At 49.9% G+C, this 24607-nt stretch overlaps 7 protein-coding genes across 7 annotated transcripts; 2 read left to right on the forward strand and 5 right to left on the reverse strand.

Moving 5' to 3' along the window:
- Positions 1–3412: 3412 nt before the first annotated feature.
- PFICI_11014 (Nitrogen metabolic regulation protein 1) lies at positions 3413–4774 on the forward strand (the record flags this gene model as incomplete). Its single annotated transcript, XM_007839595.1, has 1 exon — positions 3413–4774. The coding sequence occupies one exon, from the start codon at positions 3413–3415 to the stop codon at positions 4772–4774; it is 1362 nt and encodes a 453-aa protein (XP_007837786.1).
- Positions 4775–6179: 1405 nt separating this feature from the next.
- PFICI_11015 (Vacuolar protein sorting-associated protein 1) lies at positions 6180–8570 on the reverse strand (the record flags this gene model as incomplete). Its single annotated transcript, XM_007839596.1, has 3 exons — positions 6180–6348; positions 6409–8283; positions 8518–8570. 3 exons carry the CDS (start codon positions 8568–8570, stop codon positions 6180–6182), a joined length of 2097 nt encoding a protein of 698 aa, XP_007837787.1.
- Positions 8571–10344: 1774 nt separating this feature from the next.
- On the reverse strand, positions 10345–12956 carry PFICI_11016 (uncharacterized protein; the record flags this gene model as incomplete). The annotated part of the gene is made up of 6 exons (XM_007839597.1): positions 10345–10423; positions 10480–10624; positions 10684–11164; positions 11220–11623; positions 11723–12819; positions 12952–12956. 6 exons carry the CDS (start codon positions 12954–12956, stop codon positions 10345–10347), a joined length of 2211 nt encoding a protein of 736 aa, XP_007837788.1.
- A 1787-nt stretch (positions 12957–14743) lies between these two features.
- PFICI_11017 (uncharacterized protein) lies at positions 14744–17010 on the reverse strand (the record flags this gene model as incomplete). The annotated part of the gene is made up of 4 exons (XM_007839598.1): positions 14744–14902; positions 14968–15567; positions 15626–16852; positions 16903–17010. The coding sequence occupies 4 exons, from the start codon at positions 17008–17010 to the stop codon at positions 14744–14746; spliced, it is 2094 nt and encodes a 697-aa protein (XP_007837789.1).
- A 906-nt stretch (positions 17011–17916) lies between these two features.
- Positions 17917–18897, reverse strand: PFICI_11018 (uncharacterized protein; the record flags this gene model as incomplete). Its single annotated transcript, XM_007839599.1, has 1 exon — positions 17917–18897. The coding sequence occupies one exon, from the start codon at positions 18895–18897 to the stop codon at positions 17917–17919; it is 981 nt and encodes a 326-aa protein (XP_007837790.1).
- Positions 18898–19906: 1009 nt separating this feature from the next.
- On the forward strand, positions 19907–20816 carry PFICI_11019 (uncharacterized protein; the record flags this gene model as incomplete). Its single annotated transcript, XM_007839600.1, has 2 exons — positions 19907–20583; positions 20651–20816. 2 exons carry the CDS (start codon positions 19907–19909, stop codon positions 20814–20816), a joined length of 843 nt encoding a protein of 280 aa, XP_007837791.1.
- A 146-nt stretch (positions 20817–20962) lies between these two features.
- On the reverse strand, positions 20963–22598 carry PFICI_11020 (uncharacterized protein; the record flags this gene model as incomplete). Its single annotated transcript, XM_007839601.1, has 3 exons — positions 20963–21281; positions 21374–22337; positions 22466–22598. The coding sequence occupies 3 exons, from the start codon at positions 22596–22598 to the stop codon at positions 20963–20965; spliced, it is 1416 nt and encodes a 471-aa protein (XP_007837792.1).
- Positions 22599–24607: the final 2009 nt, after the last annotated feature.

Consider the following 24607-nt stretch of genomic DNA (forward strand, 5'->3'; position numbering starts at 1 on the left):
TTACGATGGGGAGAGGTGCTTCATCGCAGGTCTAGGTGGGAAAATGTGGTACACATTATGGATATCTGCGTGCATTGCTCTTCAACACGTGCCATGACTCGGGAGTTGCATTTCAGAGACCAGCCCAGTATATCGTCAGCTACCGACACCCGCCAACAAGGCTCAAAGCTTTGCTGTGGGTAACTGGCACCCAAAAGTCGGTTTCGTGATGTCAGCTAGGCAGTCATATTACATGATAACGTAGCAAGGCTTGGATGATATCGAAGCACGCAAAACAAGCAACGCCTCGAACGTCAAGATGATGCTCCACCGGCCGAGAAAATTTCCCCTGTTGACCTGACCTCTTTCTGACGCTACTTACCCCATAGTTGGTCAATAAGATGGGTATTCGAAACTCGTCCTGCTGTACGATGCACGAAGAAAAAAAAATTGTCACATCGAGGGTGTAAAACGCTGCCAGCGGTCAACTGGTACGGGCCGTACATCCATCGTATGTTCTGTTTGCTCGCATCAGTTCAATGTCAAAGCGGCCTCACAACAGCGAGACAAGGCCGATGCGATCCGGTCCTCGCTAACCTCACGTACAGTCATACTAGAACAGTCCAATCAATTAATTGAACCAAATCAAATTCGACCGATGAGAGAGTGAAATCCAATAATCGTTTGGTAACAATTCCGACAGACAGGGAGAGAAGGCGCTGGAAGCCAGTAGCGATCAAGGCTTTGCGCAGGTGCTGGACCTAGACCTAGAACGTGCCCCCAAATTCCTTCCACTAAATAGCCCCTCCTCAGCAATGAGGTAGCCCCCCCCCCAGCCCAGGCCCAGCAAGCACAAGCAAATAGCCCAGCGCATTGTCAAATCTCAGGCACGTTGACGCAAAACTTCCAGTTTGTGGCTAGCAAACCAACCAACCGCCCGCTTTCTGTTACCTAATTGCGCTCTCCCCTTCTCCGTACCGCCTCGAGCCCCAGCCCGCCCGCCCGTACCTTGTATGTAGGTACCTACTCTACATTATTAACCTAGGTGGTATACCCAATCGAAGGCGTGGCCTGGGGGTTGGAGTGATTTTGGTTGAAGCAATGAAATCCTACATAGATATCTGTACCCTGAGAGTGCGTTGATGTAGTATTTCATCATCCACAAGCCCAGAAATTGCATGCACACCTACATACAAACATACACACACATCCTTTTTTCCGGAGTGTTTGTCTCCTGATTGATATACACGGACCAACAGAAAGAGGCGGGACGGACTTGCCTGCCTGCCCGGAGTGTAATAACTGCAACCACGACCCTGAATCGTAAATCGCAGCTACATACCGACGCTCTTATCATTATACCTACTACTGCTACAACTACCACCCGCATCATCTACCATCTGAGCAACAAGCCCCAAGGGGAAAAAAAACCCACCACCCCTCTCAACGACCCTCTGCCCCTATCGCCTTGACTGGAATTTTGCAAGACATCATTTTAGAGAAGTTTGCGCTGGGACTGTGATCATCCAGAATCGGACTTGGACCCGGCACAACGACTGACGCCACCAAATCGCGCGCAATCGTCTCTCCGTCTTTTCGCGGGCGCCCCTTCTACAGAGTACTACTTTTACTTACAACCCGTTTGTGAGCACCGGCTTGCGCTAAAAGCGTCGTTGGACATTATCCCGATAAGAAGAAACCGGCACTCTGTTAACTCTATTTCTATCCTGGACGACGCGAACCCTTTGACTACCACGGCCATTTACTTACACGTCATAACTTCATAACTACTACCAGCGATCGCCCGTCTCATATCACTCGCTCACTCACCCACATCCCTCTGTACCGTGTCCCAGGTCCAAGTCGGCTTGGCTTATGATCAAACCGATTCTCTAGGTAGCTAGCAATTTTCCGCATCCGCCTGCGGTTATTGACCATAGATACAGCCCAGACCAGAGCCGACAAACAAAGCAGGCCGCATTATTTCAGTTTGCGGATATTACATTCCTTGACAAGCAGACAGACGGCTCTTTTCTCCATCCCCGTCGAGCAGCCCGCTAATTATCGCCCGGGAGTTGCACAAACATCTCTAAGAACCTGCTGATATCATCTTCACCGCCCTTGCGTGCCTGATACCGTTCGATCGGACTGTCCTTCCGGTACCGAGACTGCGACTGCTCTCTGTCTTTCTCTCTCGTCTGCCTGTCAACAAGAACCCAGGCTACTTAGCATTTTTGGGCTGTTGCAAACATCTCTTCTGCTGCTGCCATTCATTCACGTCCTCTCCGCTGTAGGACCCGATTGGATCGCGCCTGGCGCAAATCCCCAGTGTGGATCCCAAATCACATCAGGCGCAATATCGCAATCATCCCACCTGCATTTAGGTCGCCGCGCCTCTATCGGGGGCCCTATCGACGGAGCACCCGCCTAAAGGGAGAAAAAAAAAGTTGAGCATTTGTCTCATCGGCCGACTCACCACAAAAAAAAAAAGTCCTCGCCGCCTCGCTGCTCACTGGCAACGCCCTTTTTTATAAATCCAAATTTTCTTGCAAGACGACACAAAAATTGCAAACCACTCAGTAAGCACAACGCTGCTATATTACCAATCTTCAATTTCCCCTCTGGCAACTCTGGTGTCGGCGCAACAAAAGAGAAGGAGGCCCCCAAAAAGTGGTGGTGTTACGGCTCCAGTCCCGGTGGTGGCTGGTCCTTTTTTTTTTTTTTTCTGCACACGCATTTGAAAGCAGTCTTTTTTTGGGCTGCGGCTTCTTATTCCCCGCCAAAGGATTGCCTGCCAACCTGCCTGCCAACCTGCCTGCCAACCTGCCTGCCTACCAGACAATCAGCCAGCTTTATTAGGAACCGATAAGGCCATTGGCATCTGATGACTCGGCCTGCAGCATCACTATCGGCTGTCACAAAAACTTATATCCCCTAGCTAACGCGCCATTGGACCCTTGGAACTGCAGCACGCCTTTCCACTTCCCAACGCCCTCGAGCTCCTCTCATTGGTACTCCACAGACCGGATCGCGTGCCCGGTGAGTATCAGCCTGCCAACTGCAGTTTACCGCGGGAGACGACGTGCTTCGTTTTTGCTTTGCCGCGTGCTCACACGTTTGCGATAAGCTGGGGTTGCTATTCCCAGACGACACCCTTTCGTCAAAGCGGCACACCGGCTTCTTCCTTGATTGGTCCTTGCCAGACGTATACACCCTGATCCGGTGATACTCCCCGGATTCCCCCTTGGTATCGTCCCGACGTCAAACCGCATTCCCAGACAATCATCATATTTGATATCTGTTCGCGCCCCTCCCTAGGTACGCGTTGGATTGCGATATCTGATTGACTTGTTATTCTCGCCGAAATAACCAACTAAACAAATCAACTTCCCCCCCCTCCTTGTTTGGTTTTGGCACATCCATATAGCCAACCATGCCTGCTGCGCCAATTCCCATCCGGACCGACTTGGTCATCAGGACGGCCCCCTCAGAACATGCCAATGCTTCACCCAGGGCAGTAACGAGACACAAGCACACGCGCTCTTCCTACTCGGAATCTTCTCCAATCCTGTCCATGTCGAGGAATAATTCTCTGAGTTTCCGACCACTCAAGCGTTCAATGCCTACCCCAGACAAGACAATTGCCGTGATCAATGCAAGTGGTCGCCAAGCAGCTTCATTGATCCGGATAGCTACTGCCGTGGGCTACAAGGTTCGCGCACAGCTAAGGAATCTCGAGGGCGTCATTGCCACCGAAGTTTCCACGAATCCCAATGTCACAGTCTTTGTGGGAGAGTTGTACATACGAAAGAAGCCTGACGACAATAGAGATGTCACAGCCAATGGCCACATTCCAGGCATCGTCGTCAATGAGGACCTCATCTCGCAAGTGTTTTGCGGAGCGCAGCTAGCTTTTATCAACACGACATTTTACGGCAATGAGGTCCAGGTGGGTGAGGCAATCGCCGACGTCGCGACAAGGGTCAAGGTTCAGCATTTTGTCTATTCTTCGATGCCTGATCACGCGGCATACAACCCCGAGTGGCCTTCGTTACCTCTTTGGTCGGCCAAGCACAGAGTGGAAGAATACATTCGCCAAATTGGCCTACCAGCCACATTTGTCTACACTGGCATTTACAACAACAATTTCACTTCATTGGCCTATCCGCTTTTCTGCATGGATCTTCAGTCCGATGGATCCTTTGTGTGGCAAGCTCCATTCCATCCTGATGCCAAACTCCCATGGCTCGATGCCGAGCACGACGTCGGCCCGGCCATTCTACAACTTTTCAAGGATGGGCCCTCGAAGTGGAATGGCAAGCGCATTGCGCTGGCGTACGAGCACTTGACTCCCCTCGAGGCGTGCCAAGCTTTCGAGAAGGGACTTGGTAGACGAGTCAAGTACCATAGGGGCCCTATCGAGGTCAAGTGCAAGATCCCAGAGGGTTACCGGGACCAACTGGTTGCCTTGGAAAAGCTCTTTTCCCCGACGAATCCAGACGCGGAAAAGCAACCACCATACTTTGGAGACCGAGTCCTCGAGGACAGCTGTCCGGACAGCGCTCTGGCTTTGTGGGAAGGCCCCAGGGGCTTGGAAGAATACGCCGGAGAAATCTTTCCTCTCGAAGAAGAAGCTAATGGCAAGACTTGGATGTTCGATGATGAGGAGTACGATGAGCCAGCTGAGAGCGAAGTCCCCGCCTTGGATGACGAGGAGCCAGATAGCGATGAGTCCATCGACGAAGGACTCGTCATGAGAGGTCTCAAGCGAGATGAGGAGCAGTGGCTTGCCTAGTCCAAGCATCACCTATCTGTCTGGCACCATCAAACTCGTTCAAGTTTGAGCCGTGGTGGCACACAGTCAACAATTGTTGATATATTTCGCCGTATTCGAAACAGTATGTCGTTGTCGATGTGCATTCAGGCGTCACATTAGACGAACGATACCCCTTCTTGGAGAAAAAACAAAACAAAAGCATAATCATAGTTTCGGCGCATCATTGAGAGAGAGTCACAGCCTGCACCAAATAGCGGGTTTTAGCTACGGGTTATTTCCTTGGACTAGCATTTACATCAGACGAACGGAATCTTCCACAAGCATATTCATTCATATCAGCAAAATATTCATGGCGGGTACTGGTTTGGAGGATTCGTGTGAAAGGAGAGATGGTGTTGCTTGCATTTTCATAGCACGGTGTTGGATCAGCGAGTGGGACTTTGTCGTTCTTCTCGAGTCCCAATGCTTGGCATTCATCCACGAAAATGGAGAGGAGGAAAGAGAAGAGGGAAAAAAAAAGAGTGTATTTCATCGGATTTATGCATAGCATTGCGCAATAAGATGGATGGCACAGAGGTGTGACCATGAGCAAATTCTTGTCGCTGGTTGGATATAACAAACAAAAATTGGGGTTGGACATGATTGAGGGTAACTGTCATTGAGGAAGTTGCCAAAATATCTACCAAAAATAATTAATAGAACCACGAATAATCATCATTGGGTACAGTCATTTTGTTTTGGTGTACAGATTGCCGTTGACGGAAATACCTGCTCTCATGATATTGTTCCCTCTTAGCCAACGAAATACAGAAGCATGTAGCGAGAGAAACCCATCATGAAAAATAAATCATCCTTCCATTTCGAAAATGAGTTGTTAATATAGTAGTGTCTTTTGTATTGTCATCTTCATCTACCAAAAAACCAAGCCTCCTTACTCTAAATCGTGGGCTGTGAATACAACTGACGTTGGTGGACAAAAACCTTCTCCCTTTCCCATTTCATTATCGATAAGTCGTACTTTCATCCATCCATTCTTTATTGTTGAACAAACTTTGCCTCCGTCCCGGCCGAATGGTACTGTTTGTGCTCTTTTCTGAAATCTGTGCATGCCCTTCTTGCCATGGGAGTCTTTCAGGCCAACCTCGCTCGAGGGTGTACCTGAATCTCTCTCTTAATGACGAGTTCTGCATAGCTCTCTTCAAGTGCCTCATCAACCGGCTTCGTTCATCATCGCGGTTATCGAAAAGAAATGCTGGGTATCAAGATGAAGCACTCTTTTCCTCCCCGAGCCTTCTCTCCTACCAAAAGCTCCAAACACCATTTATGCCCGAGCAAATCTTTATATCAAGTGCTCACGGTTGTTTCACATCAGCGACAAGCATGCGCCTCATATGCATCGTGTCTTTCTTCCTGATTTGCGAGTTTACTGGACCTGGCTGACGATCTCGCTTGCCCTGCTGAGCGACTCGACCATTTGCTGGCACTCCTTTCTCCTGCGGACAGTGTAGTCGGATTCCTTGAGAAGCTCGTCCAGCGTTTCTTGGCGGTACATGTTCTCCAGGAGCTCTCGTTGCATTTCATCCTTGGTGAATCTGAAAATTGGTTAGCTATTTTATACAACGTTCTTATTGGGTCTGGTTTTCTCAACGTACTGGACAAGATTGAGCATGATGGCCTTGGGGACCATATCAATCATGGTTCGCTTGACAATATTGTAGTAAGACGAGATAAGCAGCTTGATGACCTCAACCTCGATGTTTTCGCGCTCAGACAGAGTGCCGGAAGCCTTGAGCATTGGCGGCGGAGCCTCCATGGCCGCTGCCTTCTTCTTGTTCTTGGCGGCAAAGAAGCTGCCAAAGAAACCGGAATTGCTCTGCTCCAACCCCTCCAGTGTAGGGCTAGCAGCCCGGGCCGGGGTGGCCGCGGCGGGAAGGGGCTTGCCAGTCTTGGGATCGACCTGCACCGGCTTTGCACCATTGTGTCTCTCGTTAACAAGGGCCATTGCTCTGTGGCCGTTCAGGAAGTCAGGGTGGCCAGTGTTGATGTAGCAGGACTCCATCGCCACGAGATCCTTGACGAGTTTGTTGGTCGGCTCCATGGCCTTCTTGAAGAAGGAAATGATGACATTGTGAACAGTCTCCTTAAGCTGGGGGTATCGGCGGTAGAGTTGCTTTTGGAGCAGCTGGGTGAGGATGCGCACCAGCTCGTCATAAACGAGGGAAACACACTTCAAGCTGGGCTCCTCTAGTCGCTTGATCTGCTGCTTCACAATCAGCTCGAAGGCGGTAGTGCCGACGAACAGAGCAGGCGAAGAACCCGACGAGTTGTACAAAATCGTTCGAATGTCGACATCCTTCACCATATCAAATGGATCGACAGCCTTCACACCGTTTGAGTACAGTTCGTGGAATACGAAGCTGATTCTGGCACCACCAGAAAGTTCCGTGCTTGAGAGTTCGCCATTGTTTCCCTCCAAGACCGTCCGCCACTCATTGGTGAATTCGGTGATGATGTTCAGAACAATGTTTGAGTTGTTGCCAAGCATGGAAGGACCCAGGCTGTTGAGCTCGGCAGTGTACTTTTGCAGCGAGCTCGAGATTCTGGCCTTGATGTCGGGTAGGGTCTGCTTGATGTGCATCATCAAGATCAGGTTGAGCTTGCGCGCCAGGTAAGGGGTACCACAGTAGGAGCTCTTGTTACGGTAAGCCTTGTGTTCCTCGAAAAAGTTCTTCTCGGCCTCGAGCGATTGGTTGATGGGCTTCTTGTTGTCAATGTCTCTCTGACCTCTGTTGACGACCGGGACGTAACCCAGGCGGAGAGGAATAATTCTACCAGCCAAAATGTCGACAACGTCTGTGCCCTCGTCCATCAAGTCGACCTTGGTCAGGACACCAATGGTCCTCTGTCCCTCGGGGTCGACCTCTCGCGCCAGCTTCAAACCGTCCGAGTTGGCCAAGTCAATGTTGGCAGCGGTCACAGCAAGGATGATGGCGTTGGTCTTTTGGATGTACTTGACAATCATGTCACGAATCTGCCTCTCAATATCTCGAGGCTGGTCGCCGACCGGCACTCTGGTCAGACCGGGAAGATCGACCAGGGTGAGGGTGAGGACGTTGGGCGAGTAGATTCTGAGGTTGATGGGGGCGGGGGAGATGCCAGCATTCCGGCCAACCTTTGCCTCGGTCTCGCGGCTGATCTCGTCGCGGATCTTGTTAAAATCGTAGAACTTTTGGCCGGGGACGTGCAAGAACTCTCCCCATTCGTCCTGGTTGGCGGCCTTGTCGGTCGAGTCGAGGAGCTCCTCCTTGACGCCATTTGCTTGTGAGGGTGCCCGGTTGATGAGTTGCAGGACGAGGGGTCGTCTTGTGACAATACCAGAGCCTCGCGGCAAGAAATCTCTACCCACAATATTCTCGAGTACGGAACTCTTGCCACTCGACTGGGATCCGACAACTACTATTTGCGGGAGGTCGATGGGGTTGTTGACACCAACGGTCGCGAAGACATCTTGGAGCTTATTGACGAGCCTAGAGACATGCCATGGTTAGTAAAGAGGTCATCGATCCCAACATGCAAGGAGAAGAAGATGAAGAAGAAGAAGGAAGCTGTCGCGATGCGCCCCGAAGTTGGTACCACCAAGTGCCGGGAACGGAGCAGCGATGCAGGGTAAGTTTTGAGGGTTGCGCCGCCAGTCTGCTTTGGCAAGGGAGAAGGGATAGACAGCAGCATCACCAGCAGCACCAAGCAAAGGGGCCACGTACTTGATGAGGGCAGGATCCGAGATACCTCCCGGAGTGACGATGGTTTCGCTCATGATAAAAAGGGCAAATGTGGTTTGTTGCGGAAAAGAAGGAGACAAGAATGAAAAGGAGGACAACAGTGGTCGAGGGATTTGTTGTTGTTGTCTGTCTTGTTCCTTGATGTTTCGGTGTGCTGCCTCGAGAGTTTCCAGACCCAAGGCAATATGCAACAGGCGGGATCGCTATCGGTGGCTAGGGGTAGGTGGTAGCCAGTTGGTATCTTTAAACTAGTGGTAGTTGGGTTTGTTCGGGTCGACCGACGTCAGTTGTCTGTAGCTCTGATGCAGATGGCACAGGTTTTATTGGCAAGTCTGTCTTTCTCTCTTGGTCACAGAGGCGAAGAAGAGCAGTTATTGTTATAGTGTATGCGCAGCAAATAGTATTAAATTATCTCGAGAAAAAAAAAACACAGTTTAAACGATCCGATTGCAGAGAAATCAGAAAACTAGTTTTTGGGTTTTTGGAGGAAAGGGGTGTGACGTTGGGAGAAAGAGCATCACAGGTTGTTTTTATTCACATTGGATTGGATCGCAAAACCTCTGAAAGTGCTGGGCTGGGCTGGGCTTGGGGGGAGGGAGGGGGATGGTTTGGCATGGGCTGCCGGCATAAGGCAAGGCAGGTAAGGTAGCAGCTATGAAGCCCCCAGCCCAGGCTTCAGGGTTCAGGCCGGCAAGACTCCAGAGACGGGTAAGACCAACCAGCTGGCAACTGACTAACTAAAATTAGTAGTACCCTGATAGCATTTGAGGTGGCATGGAGAGGCAAAACCACGACGAAAATGGAGGCGCAGCAGGGATCAATTATTGAAAGAGGCAACACTTGTGACACATTTGTATCATGTTACCAACTTTTACATTCTATTCAGGGCCGGCAGCTTCTTTGCCCCGTCAGTGAATAGTGTAGTATATCGTAAATACTTAATTGTCCATAGTAGCCTCTTGTGGCGAACATACTTACTCACTTGCACAGACCGACTCAAGAGATACACTACCTATCTACCAAGTCGAGTATCCTCCCACTTGTTATCCACATTGGCAACATGTGGGCAATGAAACTTCCATGTTGTTGCGACTACATGGTAGTGATCGACGGCCTCTTCAATGTTGGGCTCCCAGACAACAGGCTTTTGGCGGGGCAGTGAAACGAGGGAAAACAAATGTTTTGCCATGTTACCACTTATCCAACTCTACTTAATCCAGAAAAACCGACTACTTTTATTTGGAAAATGCGTTACCTAGATTAGGTGCTAGCTTGGTTGGGCAACAAACAAGAATTCGGGTGCCTGAAAAGCCTCGTCACCTGGACCATGCGCTGACGACGACCACGATAAACAGCAGTCTTCGCCATGAAAACGGCATTACTGAAAGAGATGCCTAATTTGTTAAAATATTATACGAAATCAAATATACATCCATATCATGCATGCCAGTACCCTCCCGACCCTCGGAAAATGGTATGTCCTCTGTGCTGCACCGCCATGACTTTGGCCGTATCATACAGCATTTCTATAACATCCAGCACCCCTTTGACGTAGATGCCAATCATTCCACACTGTACCATGGCCCTATGAATCCTCCAAGCTGTGCTGTTCATCTCAAGTACACGCGCGCATTGTTGAACACCAAAACCTAAGATGAAGAGTTGCGTGATTACATGCAATATGATCCAGCGCCAAGTATGGTACCGCCATACTGATTCGAATCCATTAAACGCCTATATAATGCAATGGGAGCACCATATATCTCCCCCGGTGTTGAGTAGTGCCGGTTCTTACTCATTCCGCGATGATCATGTGTGCCAGCTCTGGTGGTCTTGGACACTCTCGTGGCTGATACGCTGCTTCCGTGCCCATTCATCGTTCGACCAGCTGTCCATCCAGTCAGAACACATCTTTTGCCAAAGCAACAAGAGATATAAACTCACATTTTGATCTTGCCATCGTCGCCACACGAGGCAAACAGACACGGATCGGTAGGACACCAAGAAACGGCGTTCGTCCTAGGTTGATGGCCAGACAGCTTCACCACAGGCATGGCTGTAGCTTTGTGCCAAATATTAATAGTGCCGTCTGGTCAAAGTGTCAGTAACCATGCAGAATCGAGATGTGATATGGTGAGTAATCGTTACCTTCACTGCCACTAATGACAAAACTCTCGTTGGCGCCTCCGAAAGCACTACGGATGATATAATCGCCACCCGTGTGCCCAGTATAAGTCTTTACGAGCTCTTTGAGACCCAGGTCGAACAGCTCTGCCACTCCATTCTTGTGGTTGATGAGCAGATACCGGGAATCAGCACTAATGCTGACCGACGTCAACCGGGTGCGAAGGTCGATCGAATATTCGAAATCCCTCTTCTTGAAATTGTAAATGTGTATGTGGTTCTTGTCATCCATGGCCACAAGCCACCGTCCGTCTGGGGATGCCGCCATGTCTTCCACTCTGTGAAGTGGCGACCAGTCCACAATCTTGTGACCCTGTATATCCCACTGTGTAAGGGATTGTTCCTTATCCAGTGAGCCCAGAATGAATGATTGGTTATCTGGCGCCCAAACGCAACTGCTCACAGGTTCGGAAAATTTGGAAACAGTCCTGATTAATGCGCCCGTCTGTGTACGTGTTAGTTTGGATTTCATACACAGGAATGAGTGCGGGATCGCTCACATTGGTGTCCCATAAACGGGCCTCCTTTCTCTGGCAACATGCCACCAACATAGAATCATCCCAACTCCATGCTACATTACCAACACCACCCTCGTGCTCTCCCAAGGTGTGAAGAACCTTGAAAGATGGCACATCGTAGATAATGACCTGACGATCGCCGCCACAGCTTGCCAGTTTCGTTCCATCGTGCGAGAAAGCCACCTGCCAGACTTCGTCTTCATGGTGATCGAGCTCGATAACGGTTTCTGAGGGGAATTGCCTCCGGTCACATGCATGATCCGAGTAAAGCGACGGCGATTCCGAACTGGAGTGAAACATGCACATGCCAATTTGGGTCCGCTTGACTTGTTGAAGTAGGACTGCTAGACGGTGTTCGGGAAGCATAACCGATGCGGATATACATTCTATACATCATGATTAGTATAAATTGCTTTACTCGACATTCCGGGAGACCAAAATGGGAAAGGGATAGGAATGCCGGGAAGGGGGGTGGGGGTTCGTACTGGATAGCTCAGAGAGGAGAATCTGGCGTGATGTTCCATATGCGCCATCCCAGTTCGCGCTCGCTTTGAGATCTGCAGAATCTGGGCACATGAGGAGACTCGAAAGGAATTGCAGCTTTTGCGGATCATGATAGAGTGGTGTGACCTCGTTCCGTAGAACAGCTAGTGCGCGGCTGGTATTTCTTTCTTCAAGAAGCTCGAGATACTTTTGCTGCCTTATCCAGAACCTCATAAGATTTCTGTCCGCATCGTGTGAAAGTACCAACCCATTGCCACCCTGGGTTTGCCTGCTGTCAGCCGAGGTCGCGCCTGTAAGCAAATCCTCTGCTTGAGCCCAAGCTCCGTCGAGAATGGAACTGCGGAAAGTTGATACTGTCTGGTTCTCCAATTCGAAGCCACTGTCTTTGCTGACACTTTCAGCTGCGCCATGATAGCCCATATCCGATAGTGCCTGGATCAGTATTCTCGTCACTTCCTCACGGTCATGGCCGAGGTAAGTGTCCGGCGCCCGAACTTTGGAAGAACCATTTGTAGCGGCAACTGCCTTGTGGTTCCCGTTTGTACTCGACGTCGATGATATGCGCATCTTTCCGTTCGCAAACGCCTTCGAGGTACCATTCGACGCACTTGTTTGGTCCATATCCGCCAACATTGTCTCGTTGGCACGCCGGCGCTTCGGTGTGGATTTTGCTCTAAGTATATTTGAAGAAGCCGAAGCCTCTGGATACCCGGAGCCGAGCTCTTGAACGTCGTATTCGTCGCCGGATCCTCGTCTTCTTCGACCAAGTATTTGTCTGGTGGTGGGCGGTGATGTCGGCGGGCGCGGCTGGTAATTGATTTGGCTTCCGGAAGAAGGTTGCGGGCTACTGGATGAACTGGGCTCGGCGGCGTCCGGGGCAGGGGCGGGGGCAGAGAGAATAGTGTTGGGAGGTATGTTGGGTGTCGGCGGGATGGATGGGTCGTCGGAGGCGGATGGGGTGAATGTGGACGTGGGATCTGGTTCTGCCACTTCGACCTTTGCTGCGGGAAACGAGGTTCCCGCAGTCACGAGGGTTTGCAGCGAAGGTTTGAATGCCCGTAAGAGCAGGGTGCGAGTTCTGATGGATCGTGTGCAGGCGCAAATGCAGGACGAAGTTTAGTTGGAGGCTGTTTGGGTGTCGAGGGCGTCTGTCTGTCGGGTTTACGGTCTGCGGGCAGCTCTGAAGTCCTGCCAGTTCAAGTTGGCTGACCTCATGTCAAAATGGACCGTGAACTTAAACCAAAGGATGAGTAAGGCCGTTGATAGTATGTTGGTCTTCGTTTGGACTGTCAGGATCCGATTAGGGCCGTGTTCGATATCGGTGGCAGTCTCTAGCTGCAAGCCAAAGAAGCTCTGGTTTTGACAAGCTGAGCACAGAGAACGAAAGTTGGAATAGCCGGTCGCTGCAACAAATCTTTGCAGGAATTGCTAAAGGAGGAGTCGCCTTTGAGCTGTGGTTGTTCAAGAGAAGAAGTGATGTAGGTTAGATGGATAGATGGTAGCGTGCGAAGCATGTCGGTTGTGCAGTTGCATCAACTACTACAGAGTACATGGACAAGGTACATTCATTGATTGGCGCTAAGCTTGAAGAGCCTGTGGGTGCAGTGCGCAATCCATCCTCCCACCCAAAAAGTTGGAGACAACCAAGTTCGTTAGCTGCAAGGGTGGCCTAGCTAATGTGCATAGGCAATGTACCCGCGAGAACGGAAAGCCACACGCTCTCACTCGATCCTCATGGCTATACTTTCAATGGAACATTGAATGAAATGCAGGCACCAATCCTTGGGGATGGCATTGGAAAAGGATGCGCGCGGGACTGTTCTTTGCTGATTGATTATCGAGCATGGCACTTTTTCAAAAGTTATGCCTACATACCATGTGTCGCATAACGAGTTATCGAGGTACCAAGATACCTCCCTACACTGCGCTATGTACCAGACGGCAGTGTACGGCACATTAGCGCGTCCTGGCGTCTCTTCGCCTTACCAGGTCAGTTGAGGGGGGGAACCTTCTTCTGCATTTTTGGCATCTTCTCTTTCAGGTCACCTACACTACACCAGTGAAGGGGCCCCCGGCGGGCCGTGGGATTCCATCATCGACTGACGCCATATACTCGCTGTGTCTTAGGTACATGAGACATCTCGCCTGCACCAACTCATTCATTCGCCTTGTGCTGCAAGCTACTCAGATCCTCAAGATGGGAAATCTCGTCTACGTGCTTATTATTGTGCACTACTACAGATAGGCATCAACCGCTTTTTGCTTTCAGACCGCTATGCCTGGTTGAATAGCTGGACGACCCGACTCGTACCATGTCCGATACAAGAAGCAGAATGGGGACGCTCTATAATAGTCCAAAATCCCCGATCATGGCTGCGATAACCAAAGCAGCCTTTACCTGCGTGTCGAGGGGTAACTCTGACGATAAGCACATCCGGAGCTCCACTGTGACTTGCTCATGGGACCTGATAGCACGTCAATCATCCAGGGTCTTAGCGCCATAAGCGTCCAGACTCCCAAGGTACACATGGTTCCCAAAGATATGCCCGGAATAATTATTCAGTGTTGTGCAATCTTGTTCTTCGTGATTATGTTTATAGTCTACGTCTTATTTGCTTTCCTACTCTTCCTTTCTTCCTTTTCCCTCTCCTGAAGCTACGTAGTTGTATAATGGGCCACGGCAATGACTTTGCGGCCATTTGAGAATGGTTGCATAGCACTAGGGCCGATTGTAGTGAAATACTCCGCCTAGTGGGAATTTATAGTACTTATACTCGTGGCATACGAAGCAGATTGGCATTTTCGAAAATACTGGCATGACATCTCTTGTCATGTGAATTTCTGTGTTCTTAGTTGTGCTTATATCTACTGCCTCTTGTCCAAATATAAGGATCTAGGCTTCTGGTCATAATCATGTTGCTCATTCCGTACCACAATCAAAGGCTTCGAAACTCCAAGATGGCTCAGTCATAACAAAAATTCGAAACGGGACGTTCTGCAATCTATAGCTTCTCCTGGCCTGCCTTCAGAACCTCATCCTTCGCAAACTGGTAGTAATAGTCAAGGCTCGTTGGGTTCAGCAAGGTGCCACTAGGTTTAATGACATGGCCCGAAACAATCTGCTTGACAGGTAGTTCGACTTTCTTCAGATTCACAGTCGTCTTTACACAATATACAGTCAATACTCTGAATACGGCCTCACGAGAGGGGATGGAAGGTAACTTACCGGTATCTCCGGGGTCTCGAAAACATACTTGGGCACATGTCTCTTGGACAGGTCCTTACGAATCGCATCCTTGACCTGTACGACCAAGTCCTTTGTAAAGGTGTGTCCGGGGCGCATGAGCAAGAACAACATGACGCTTTCGTCATTATCCTTGGGCCTGCGTTGACCGACGCAGATGGAGTCGACAATCTGGTCCGAAAAGTGCCTCTCCAGCACGCCGTAGATTTCAGCCGAGCCAAAGCGGACCCCGCTCGGGTTGAGGACGCCGTCGGCGCGGCCCAGAAAAGTAATGTTCTTGGTGGTGGGGTGCACGACGATGAAGTCGCCGTGGGCCCAGACGTGATCAAAGCGCGCAAAGTAGGCCGAATGCAACTTGGACCCCTTGACGCCCACTGGCGTCTTGTCGTTCCAGAGGTAGACGGGGACGTTGGGAAAGGCAGCCGTCGCCACGAGCTCTCCCGGCGTGCCGTCGGGGACCTCCTTGCCCGGTCCGTTGGGAAGCAGGGAGTCGTAGACGGCAATGGGCGTGCCGAGACTCGGGCCCTGGGTGCCTCCGACGTAGACGGGACTGAGTTGATTCCCTATGCCAAAGCAGCCGGCCTGTATCAGAAAGAAGTTGTTAGCGGTACCCTTGAGTTGGTGCGCACGGTTTACCTACAATGTCTGTACCTCCGGAAATGTTGAAAAGATGAGTGTGCGCCGGGAAACCACTATCGTAAAACCATTCAAACAGCTGATCCGACAGGACCATGCCGGTAGATGTGACGATTTTGAGATTGGACAAGTCAGTCAACTCGCGAGGTGATATACCAGCCTTGGCGAGCTCATGCATCCACCGAGGGCTGACACCAAGCCTGGTCACCTTTTGATCACCCACGAGCTTGACAAAAGTTTGCAAGTCGGGCTGGAAAGGTGAACCGTCATAGAGCACCGATCTGGCGCCTGCAAATAATTGCATGATGCAGACCAAATACATAATCCATCCAGTCGTAGTATATTGCAATGACACAGACTCTGAGTTCATGCCCTCGTGAATCACGCCTTCCTTGTAACAGTTGATCAAGACGCCTCCTGCCGAATGGACAATCGCCTTGGGTATGCCGGTGGTACCAGAGGAGTAGCAAATCAAGACTGGTTCGTGAAAGTTGATGCGTACGATGGGCGGAGGATTGGGGCTTCCTTGCTTCAAGAAATCATCCAGCTTTTGGGTACGGGGAATGTTGGATACATCCAGAGCCTCCTTGAATCGCCGCACGGATATCATGCCCTTGAAAAGATTGCAGTCCTTCATGCCAGCTTCGATATCAGTCATCTTGTCCCGGAGATCGACCCGGCGACCATTATACAGCGCGGCATCGTCCATGAAGATGAACCTCGGGTTGATCTGCACCGTCCGCTGCAAGATTCCAGACACGCCCATGTCGGTCGAGCTGCTGCTGAAAATGGCCCCGACCCAGCTCGTCGCCAGCAACACGGCCAGCGTCTCGACGCTATTGGACCCGACGACGACGATACGATCGCCCCGTCCGACGCCCGCCGCGTGCAGGGCCGAGGCGAATTGCGCGGCTGTCTGACGGAGCGTGGCCCATGTTACATCGCGCAGCTCGCTGACGCCCTCTCTCACCTCGGTCAGCGCCACCTTGTCATCCTCCTTTCCGGCCGTGCCGTGGAAATCAGAAGGGTCAATGGGCCGGCGACTCCAGAGAATGTTCTCGGCGAAACTGAGCTGGATACCCTCGAACCATCTGGGAACCTCGTCAATGAGCTTGCTCTCATCCACGACACGCTTGATCGAGCCTGTGTGGATAATGGGGCTGCGCTCAAAGACGTCGGTCCAAAAAGTCGATCTTTTGTTTATGGACCACTGGTACAAGTCCCAGAACGTCTGATGTTGTCAGCAAAGAGATCATGATATTATATGCAGTGCTTTCTCACCTTCAAGTTGAGTTTGTGCTTCTGGTTAACCGACTGCATAAACTTGTACATCTCAGTGCTCTGGGGGTCGGGGTGTTCCCAAAGCTTCCTCGGTATCGTTGCCGCCATGTTGCAATGTCAATATAGTGTATGAAGAAAGATAGACTACGGGATGTTTCCTTGGCTTCCAAAAGATCGGTATCAGTGCTCCTTTTGCAAGAATGTCCGAGGTATCGGCACTATTTGGGGAGGGGTGGGGTTCCTAGGCAAGGCTGGAGTATATAGAAGTAAAGACCACGCCTAATTGAAAACGACAAGCTAATTCAGGCCAAGACGAATTCAAGACAAACAATAGAATACACCAAAGACTCGTAAAGTAAAGAATTGATCCTTCTATCTGTTGAAAGACAGACTGGCGGCAAAAAGGCAAGAATCCTTTCCGCGGCTCGTCGGCGGAATCGGCCCAGATACGGGCCGGGGATTTTGTGCGTCAATGTTGTGCAATACCACCCCCGGCCACCAAGCATAAGCTAACCCCCGCACTTCCCCAGTTGTCTGCTCCGCCATATCTGGGGTGCAAATTATACAGTGGACATGAGTCTTGGCCTACAGAAAATATACCGACGGCGCCTTTTAAAGATGGGCATACATGTAGCAAAACGCACAATTTCTATGCGCACGAGCTAAGAGTGTCTGACAAACAGATAGTACCTACCTATATTACCATAGTAATTACTACTGCATATAGCCTATTTGGATTATCGTCCATTCCCCTTGCAATTGTAAAGTAGCTGCAGACCGTGCGAAGAGTTTTAGCAAGCAAGAAATATACCGACGGGGCCTTTTGAAAGTGATGGTATTTTACTAACTTGGTATACTCACTGTACCCCTGAAAGCCCGTCTGTCGGGGAAACCCCCTTTTACAAGGTCTCTTGGATTTTCCAGCCTTTGCCCAAATGTCGAGATCCTCTATGAATTGATTGTATGGTTCTTTTGGGGGAGACTATGTTCATGCCGCTAATAGGAGAGAAAGATTTATAGCTCGCCCTTGCTGTTGAGATCCGTGGCCCAACCTGTGATACCGAGCACTTCCTCCTCTGTGAGCCGGAGGCCAAAGTACTTTTCCAGTGCTTCAATACGCTCTGCCTCGGTCTTGCACTCGACCACCAGTCGTGAGCGACCTCCTAGGTTTTCCTTGATGACTCCGTTGAACAACGTCCGCTTTCCATAGATCTCCTCCTGGGCATCTTGGTCGGCCCCGTCATGAGCAGGCCTTCGCAAGAACTTTACCACTAGGGCTGTCCATGTCTGGTGGCTGTTTGGGCTGCATGACGCCCAGTGATTGACCACTTCCCAGTCCGCTGCCATGAATTCCGTCTCGGTAAACGCATAGTACGAGTTCCATTCGGCATCTGCGCTGTTGCGGTATTGGTAGATCCAAAGCTTGGACTCCTCGGTTCTGTGTACTTGGGTAGGAATCCAGTCGCGCAGGAGGCGCACTTGTTGGGTACCCAGGTTCTGGTGGATTGTGCCCGAGATCAAGGGCAAGGGCGCTGTCGGCCCGTCACCGCCAAAAGCCACGTCGACGGCATATTGCTTGGGCTCCGTCGGCGCCACGTCTTGGTCGGGAAAGGTGACGATATTGACAATATGCACCCATCCAGGGTAGTCTCCTTGGGGTACACCTTGGAATCTTCGCCGAGTTCGGGCGCCGACGGTATAGGCCTGAAATCCTAGTCCCCGAAGAACGTGGTTATATAGAATCGCCAGTTCCATACAGTATCCACCGCGACCGCGATTGTTAGTAACAATCTTGTTGAAAAGGAATTGAGGGTCCAAAGATATGGAATGCGACTGGTTATAGTGTATTGAAAGATTCTCATAAGGACAAGTGGAAATCATATAGGTATGAATTGTTTTGAGAAGCGAAAGAGACGGCGGGGCATTGTGAAATTGCCGAGGCACCCCAATGTAGGCAAGAAACTGCCCTACTTGCGATGGTTTCAGCATTGACATGGTCGTATATTTGCGATGATTCTTTTTCATGCAATGATCTCAGTGCAGCCCGTCCGACAGTGGTGGAGGACAGATGACTGAACCAGTATTATACGATCCCGTTGACGGTTAAGGTTTTGACTCACGGAAATTCCGACCCGCTTATTAAGCGCACCTATCTCTTAGCACTCTCATTTGAGTCATACCGGCATTGCCCGTAGCTTTTGTGTCGATATATAGTAGTGATGCCGAAGCAATGGAGTCAATCAGTTGGACTCCAAGCCACCCCGTTATGCTTGCATGGCCTCTATGACGTGCTTTTGTCTCTCAATTGCACAATACCGTTTGGGTTGGTATACATGTCTGACGACAAGCAAGAAAACTTCATGAGAAATGTGTTTGGCTAGGAAGCACTTTATTCATCGTATCACCCGACAAGTGACAATTTCACCAACGTGCATAATAACTAGAATGCAAATTTGGATCACTGTCAGAAACCATGAACTCCATGGCCTAAAGAAAATAGGGCATTCAAATCTGCCTTTTGAAGTACTAAATACAAACGTTGTCAGAAATTAGCACATGTAGTTGGACATTTCTGGCCTATCAGGGTCACTCAAATGTGAACAGCACCCCTCCAGCAGTGTGCGTTTAAAGGACTTTCCAATCTGAAAAGCCACATCTACTACTTCAGATTCCCATATTCTAACTAACTCTGTCATTTTGGCATTCCAATGCCACTTGCGATCGCGGATAACTTCCTCCTGCATTCCTATCTTTGAACTGTATAAGAGCAAGGGTCTTGAAGCGGAAGCTGTTTCCAATTACCTGATTAGGAAACTCGACCCGAGAGTTATCTCCACCACGACCAAGAACCAACGATGCGAAAACGAATGACTTATCGTTGGACTGGATTAGTTCCGTCATGAATCAATAAAGTATCATACACTGAAGCCAGCCGAGGTAAATCGAAATGCTTTGGAACATTTGTTGGTCATATTCTGCAACATTGCGCTGATCACGCTACAACATGGCAACCCGACTGTATCGCCACCTTCAACAGCACCCGACCCGCATGATGGCTTCAATCTCAGCAGCAACCAAACCACCTATAACGTCCGGCAGAATCCCCGTAATTTATTCAAATGCAGAATCCAGACGGCTTCTCATGACTTCGCCCAGCCCCCAAATTGGTCCGCTAGCTCCGCAGACTCTGGTCCTGCCGCCACCTCATTGTCGCCTTGATGGTCGATATACGTCCCTGGTCCCCTTGAAGCCCGAACACTCAGCTTCCCTATTCAAGCACCTAGGCGGAGTTCAAAATGATCATCTGTGGAGATACATGTTTTCCGGAGGATATGGAGAGGAAGCACAGTTCCAAAAGGCCATAGCCGACTGGAGTCAATCCTCGGATCCCCTCTACTTCTCCGTCATGTCGGGCCCTCGTTCCGATCCTCTTGCTCAGCCGGCCGGTTTGATCTCCTTGATGTCCATCGTGCCGAGCCATCGCCGGATCGAAATCGGCTGCATAACCTTTGGCAGCCTGCTCCAGCGATCCACGGCGGCGACGGAAGCCTGCTTTCTTCTTATGCAACACGCCTTTGAGGATCTGGGCAACTCTCGGGTCGAGTGGAAGGCTGATGAGCTCAATAAGCCTAGCCTGGCAGCTGCGGAGCGGCTAGGATTCTCCTTTGAGGGAGTATTCCGGTAAGACTTGTCCAACATCCCACCTGCATCTCATGACGATCAATGTCCCTGCTGACATGGTTCAAAGGAAACATATGGTCATCAAGGGCCGATACCGAGATACCGCCTGGTATAGTACCACAGAAGATGAATGGACGCGTCTGAAACAGGGGTTCGATGATTGGCTGGCTGATGATAATTTCGACTCAAAAGGGCAGCAACGACGGAGTCTTGGCCAATGCCGAAGCACGTAGATAGATCAAAGGACGGACGCAATGGGAGATTATCATTTAATACAGTCTACGAAACAGGATGGATGTATGCAGCAAACGACTTGAAAAAAGCCATCAATCAACGGACCTCTCAACAGTCATGACACAGTCCGGGTAAAAGCCAAACCTTATACCAGAGACCAGTCACCGTTCTTGGTCAAATCGACCACAATGCCCTGCTTCTCCCGTGCAATCTGATCCTCCAAAGTCCATCCCTCGTGGACATATCCAGGAGGAACATTTCTATTTTGAAACGGCACCCCCGAGATCAGATGAGCGGCGGCGCGGGCAAAGTTGTCCGCGGCGTATTCCTCGGACCTGTGGCCCCAGAGCCACTTGCCTTGCACAATTCGCGATTGCAGCTGCTTGGCCTCTTCATGGCCCTCGCGGTGAAAGTTTGCGCGGTTGACTAGACCCATGAGCTGAATAAGACTGACACGCTCGAATCTACCTCGCACAAGATAGAGATTAGTCATGCCCCGTTCAAGAAGTTGTAATTGCTGTTTGGTGGAAGAAAAAAGAAAGGAAAAGGCACTTACCGGAGAAGTTCATGAACTTTGGCTGCCAAGTGAGGGCCAGCTTTATCACTGAGACGTAGACACTCGGCAATGGAAGCGCCATCTTCCATGGCCACGGTCGCACCGTTGGCAGAAGTGGGAATGAAGCTGTGCGCACTATCACCGAGTTGTAGGACATGGCCCTCCTTGGACGTCCAATGCGGCTGCGGATCGCGCATACACAAATCCCATTTGACCACACTATTCTTTGGAAAAGCCCTGAGTGCCTCGAGGAACAGTGGATCATAGTCGGGAGCCGGTAGCGAGCTGATTAGCTCCTCAGTGGAAATTGTCGTGGACCACGATTCGAGGGCTTGCCCTTGAATATCATTGGGCAAAGTGATGGCAATGGAAACCAGTCTCTTGGAAACAACAAGGACAATATGTTGATTGTGCCCCGCGTAGATTCGAGCTTGTGGTCTCGTCTGTTCCTTCAAGTATTGATCAATCAGGGGCGTGTCTGTGAGATCTTCCGTCCAAATTGCCGCGCGGTAGATGGAGTAGCCAGTGCTGACAGCTCTCACTGGCTTTCCAAGTGTGAGGGCATGAGACCTCGACCCCAGCCCATCCGCTGCGAGTACGAGATCCGCTTCAAAGACGGTACCGTCGGTGGCAATGGCTCGGCCCTTTTTACTGACGGCATCTTCTTCGTAGCTCGCAATTTGCACATTCCACCGGATGGGAATGTCGAGTCGCACGCACTGTTTATAAAGTATGTTGGTCATGTCGTAGCGGCCAATAATGGTATTGCTGCGAATGGGAAACGCAGCATGTGGCGCGACTCCGGGGCGGTTGGGCTCAAATTCCATTGGCGGCACTGCGACCTTGCCATCAATGTGAAGGACCACTGATTCGCAATCAAGTCCCACATCGTAATAATCTTGGAGTAGACTTGGAAAGTGACGAAAGACGGCAACTGCAGAGGGGCCCAAAGCCAAGATATCTCCTATATTGGGAACAATTAGCATGTGAGCATTGGTTAATCATGCTAAGGGGTGGGGGAATGATCCCCAAGTTCTAACTTGCCGATTGGTGAAATATCTTGGCCCTTTTCAATTATTCGAACGTTGTGACCTTTACGCCAGCACTCAATCGCTGCCAGGAGACCACTAGGGCCTGCTCCAACAACCAAAACATTGATGCCCGATTTCGGATACCGTAGAACATTGTCGACAAGACGCGTGTGAGGAAGTTGTTGGTTTGCCATGGCAGATTTGTGTGAAGGATGTTTGCGTTCTTCTGTAAGTGTTAGACGATGGAATGTTCATGGAAAGATCTTTGAGATAAAACCATGGGCTGGTTGACTTCATTTATAGGCGAATTCTCATACTCGTATTGTTTGAAGACAATGATGTCAGCTTGCTTTTGCCTGTCCGACCTCCGGGATTGTGAACGGAATCATAGAGGACCCCGAATCTGTTGAACTCGACTGCCGATACCCAAGCGGATCCCGTATTGAATACTTTCAACTTGTCGGTCCGGTAGATGCCGCCACTTTCCGGTGGTGATCACAGCACTGACCCGGGAGAGGGCTGATCATAGAACCCACTTTAAGCTTGTGGACCACGATGCATGACTACCGAGTGGACCCAATTGAGTGTTCTGATTCTAGAGGTCGTATACTCATCATCTTCTTTTGTTGATCATTCCAGCCTCAGAAACCCCCTTGAATTATACCCTTTGTATTGTCCTCCTCTGATATATGTTGAATTGTGCATTTTGGGCTCTGATGCCAGCTTCGTATTTCTACTTTTGCTTGATTTTCGCGATAGCAGGATAGTCAGTTGCCATTTCTTATCATTCCCCGTTTCTTGCTCCCTGGTATTTGTGCATATCCAAAAGTCAAGAGTCTGGATTCCAGAGTCGGAGTTTCCCAAATGCGCATTCGTTGATCTTGGGGACATCACCGATGTTTCAAGTTCAACAGTGCTTTGGCCAAGGCACTTCCAAGTTCCCACATTACCCTAAAGTTTAAGCTATTCCGTACCCAACGGTAACTTTGAAAACGCGGCGCCGATGACTAAGCGGATATTTGCGCTACCGTCCCTAGTAAAAGTTTCCGGCAACTATAGTGAAAATACGTAGACTAAACGAATCTCCTTGAAACATAAACTATGGAGTCAAATATGTCACAAAGGATTAGTCAGCCAGAATGCGTGCTTGGTAAAATCCGCAGGCTTCCGGGGGAAAATATAACCATAATACAACATCTTGTCGTTGCCCTCCGTTTGTATATTTCTTGACACAAACTTAGAGAATATCTACGCAATTATAAATCTCTTATTTCGACGGTGTGCGTGCTTACCTACAAATTTAAACCTGGATTGCATATGGGAGGATCTGAACGTGAATTTCAAGAGAGTTATTTTTAAATTGTTGACGAATCTTATGAATCGGTCGGAAAGGCGTCTTATTACGACATTTTTTTAATGTCAGAAGTAGAACGGCCATGCTGATTGAAGCGGGTTATCAATATATGACTTAGGTAGCACGCACATAAGAGCTCGGTCAAGAGGAAACTGTTGGCAATGGTTTAATTGCGTGAATTCAGAAACGCAGCCTTTCCTATGCCTTTCAAGTATTTTTCATCTAAGACACCAAGTTGCGTACCATTTAAATCAATCAAAGATGTGTCTCCTCGTGCGTTTAATCAATAATCATCAGTAGGCCCCTTGCAATAATTCCACGCTCGCACTCTGGTATCATTCGATGCTGAACACTACAACAGTGCCAAATACCAAAAAATTACAGTTGAAGGTCTCAGGCTTGGGGCTGTTGGCTGGCGTCCAAAATGATCAGAACAACAAGAGTGCGCTGTAAAAGCAAGGTATAAAGTTGTTGTTCGTTCACAGTGGCTCTTCGGGGGGTTTCATGGTCCCCACTGGGGGCTATTGGAATCGGCAGCAGACTTTGCACAGGTGTTGGTATATTGTTGGCTGCAGGCAACATAGAACTGCATATTTATCGTAGCATTATTCCTTCTAATTTTATGTTTTAGATACAGGCTTCACCAACATGCATAGCAACTTACAGTTGGTAATCTGGGTTTTGTAGTTGCTGCAATTGGCTCATCGGGATAACTCGTCAAAACAGATAAATTCATGTTCTCCCGCGTAAAGAACCCCCCCCCCCCCCCCCCCCCCCCCAATCCTGCCCATCTTACATTGTGAGCACTTGTCTTGTCGCACCTGGTAAGCACGAACGAAAAAAAACTTT

This window comes from Pestalotiopsis fici (assembly GCF_000516985.1).
Source record: "Pestalotiopsis fici W106-1 unplaced genomic scaffold PFICI_Scf_8, whole genome shotgun sequence".
NCBI classification, from domain to species: domain Eukaryota; kingdom Fungi; phylum Ascomycota; class Sordariomycetes; order Amphisphaeriales; family Sporocadaceae; genus Pestalotiopsis; species Pestalotiopsis fici.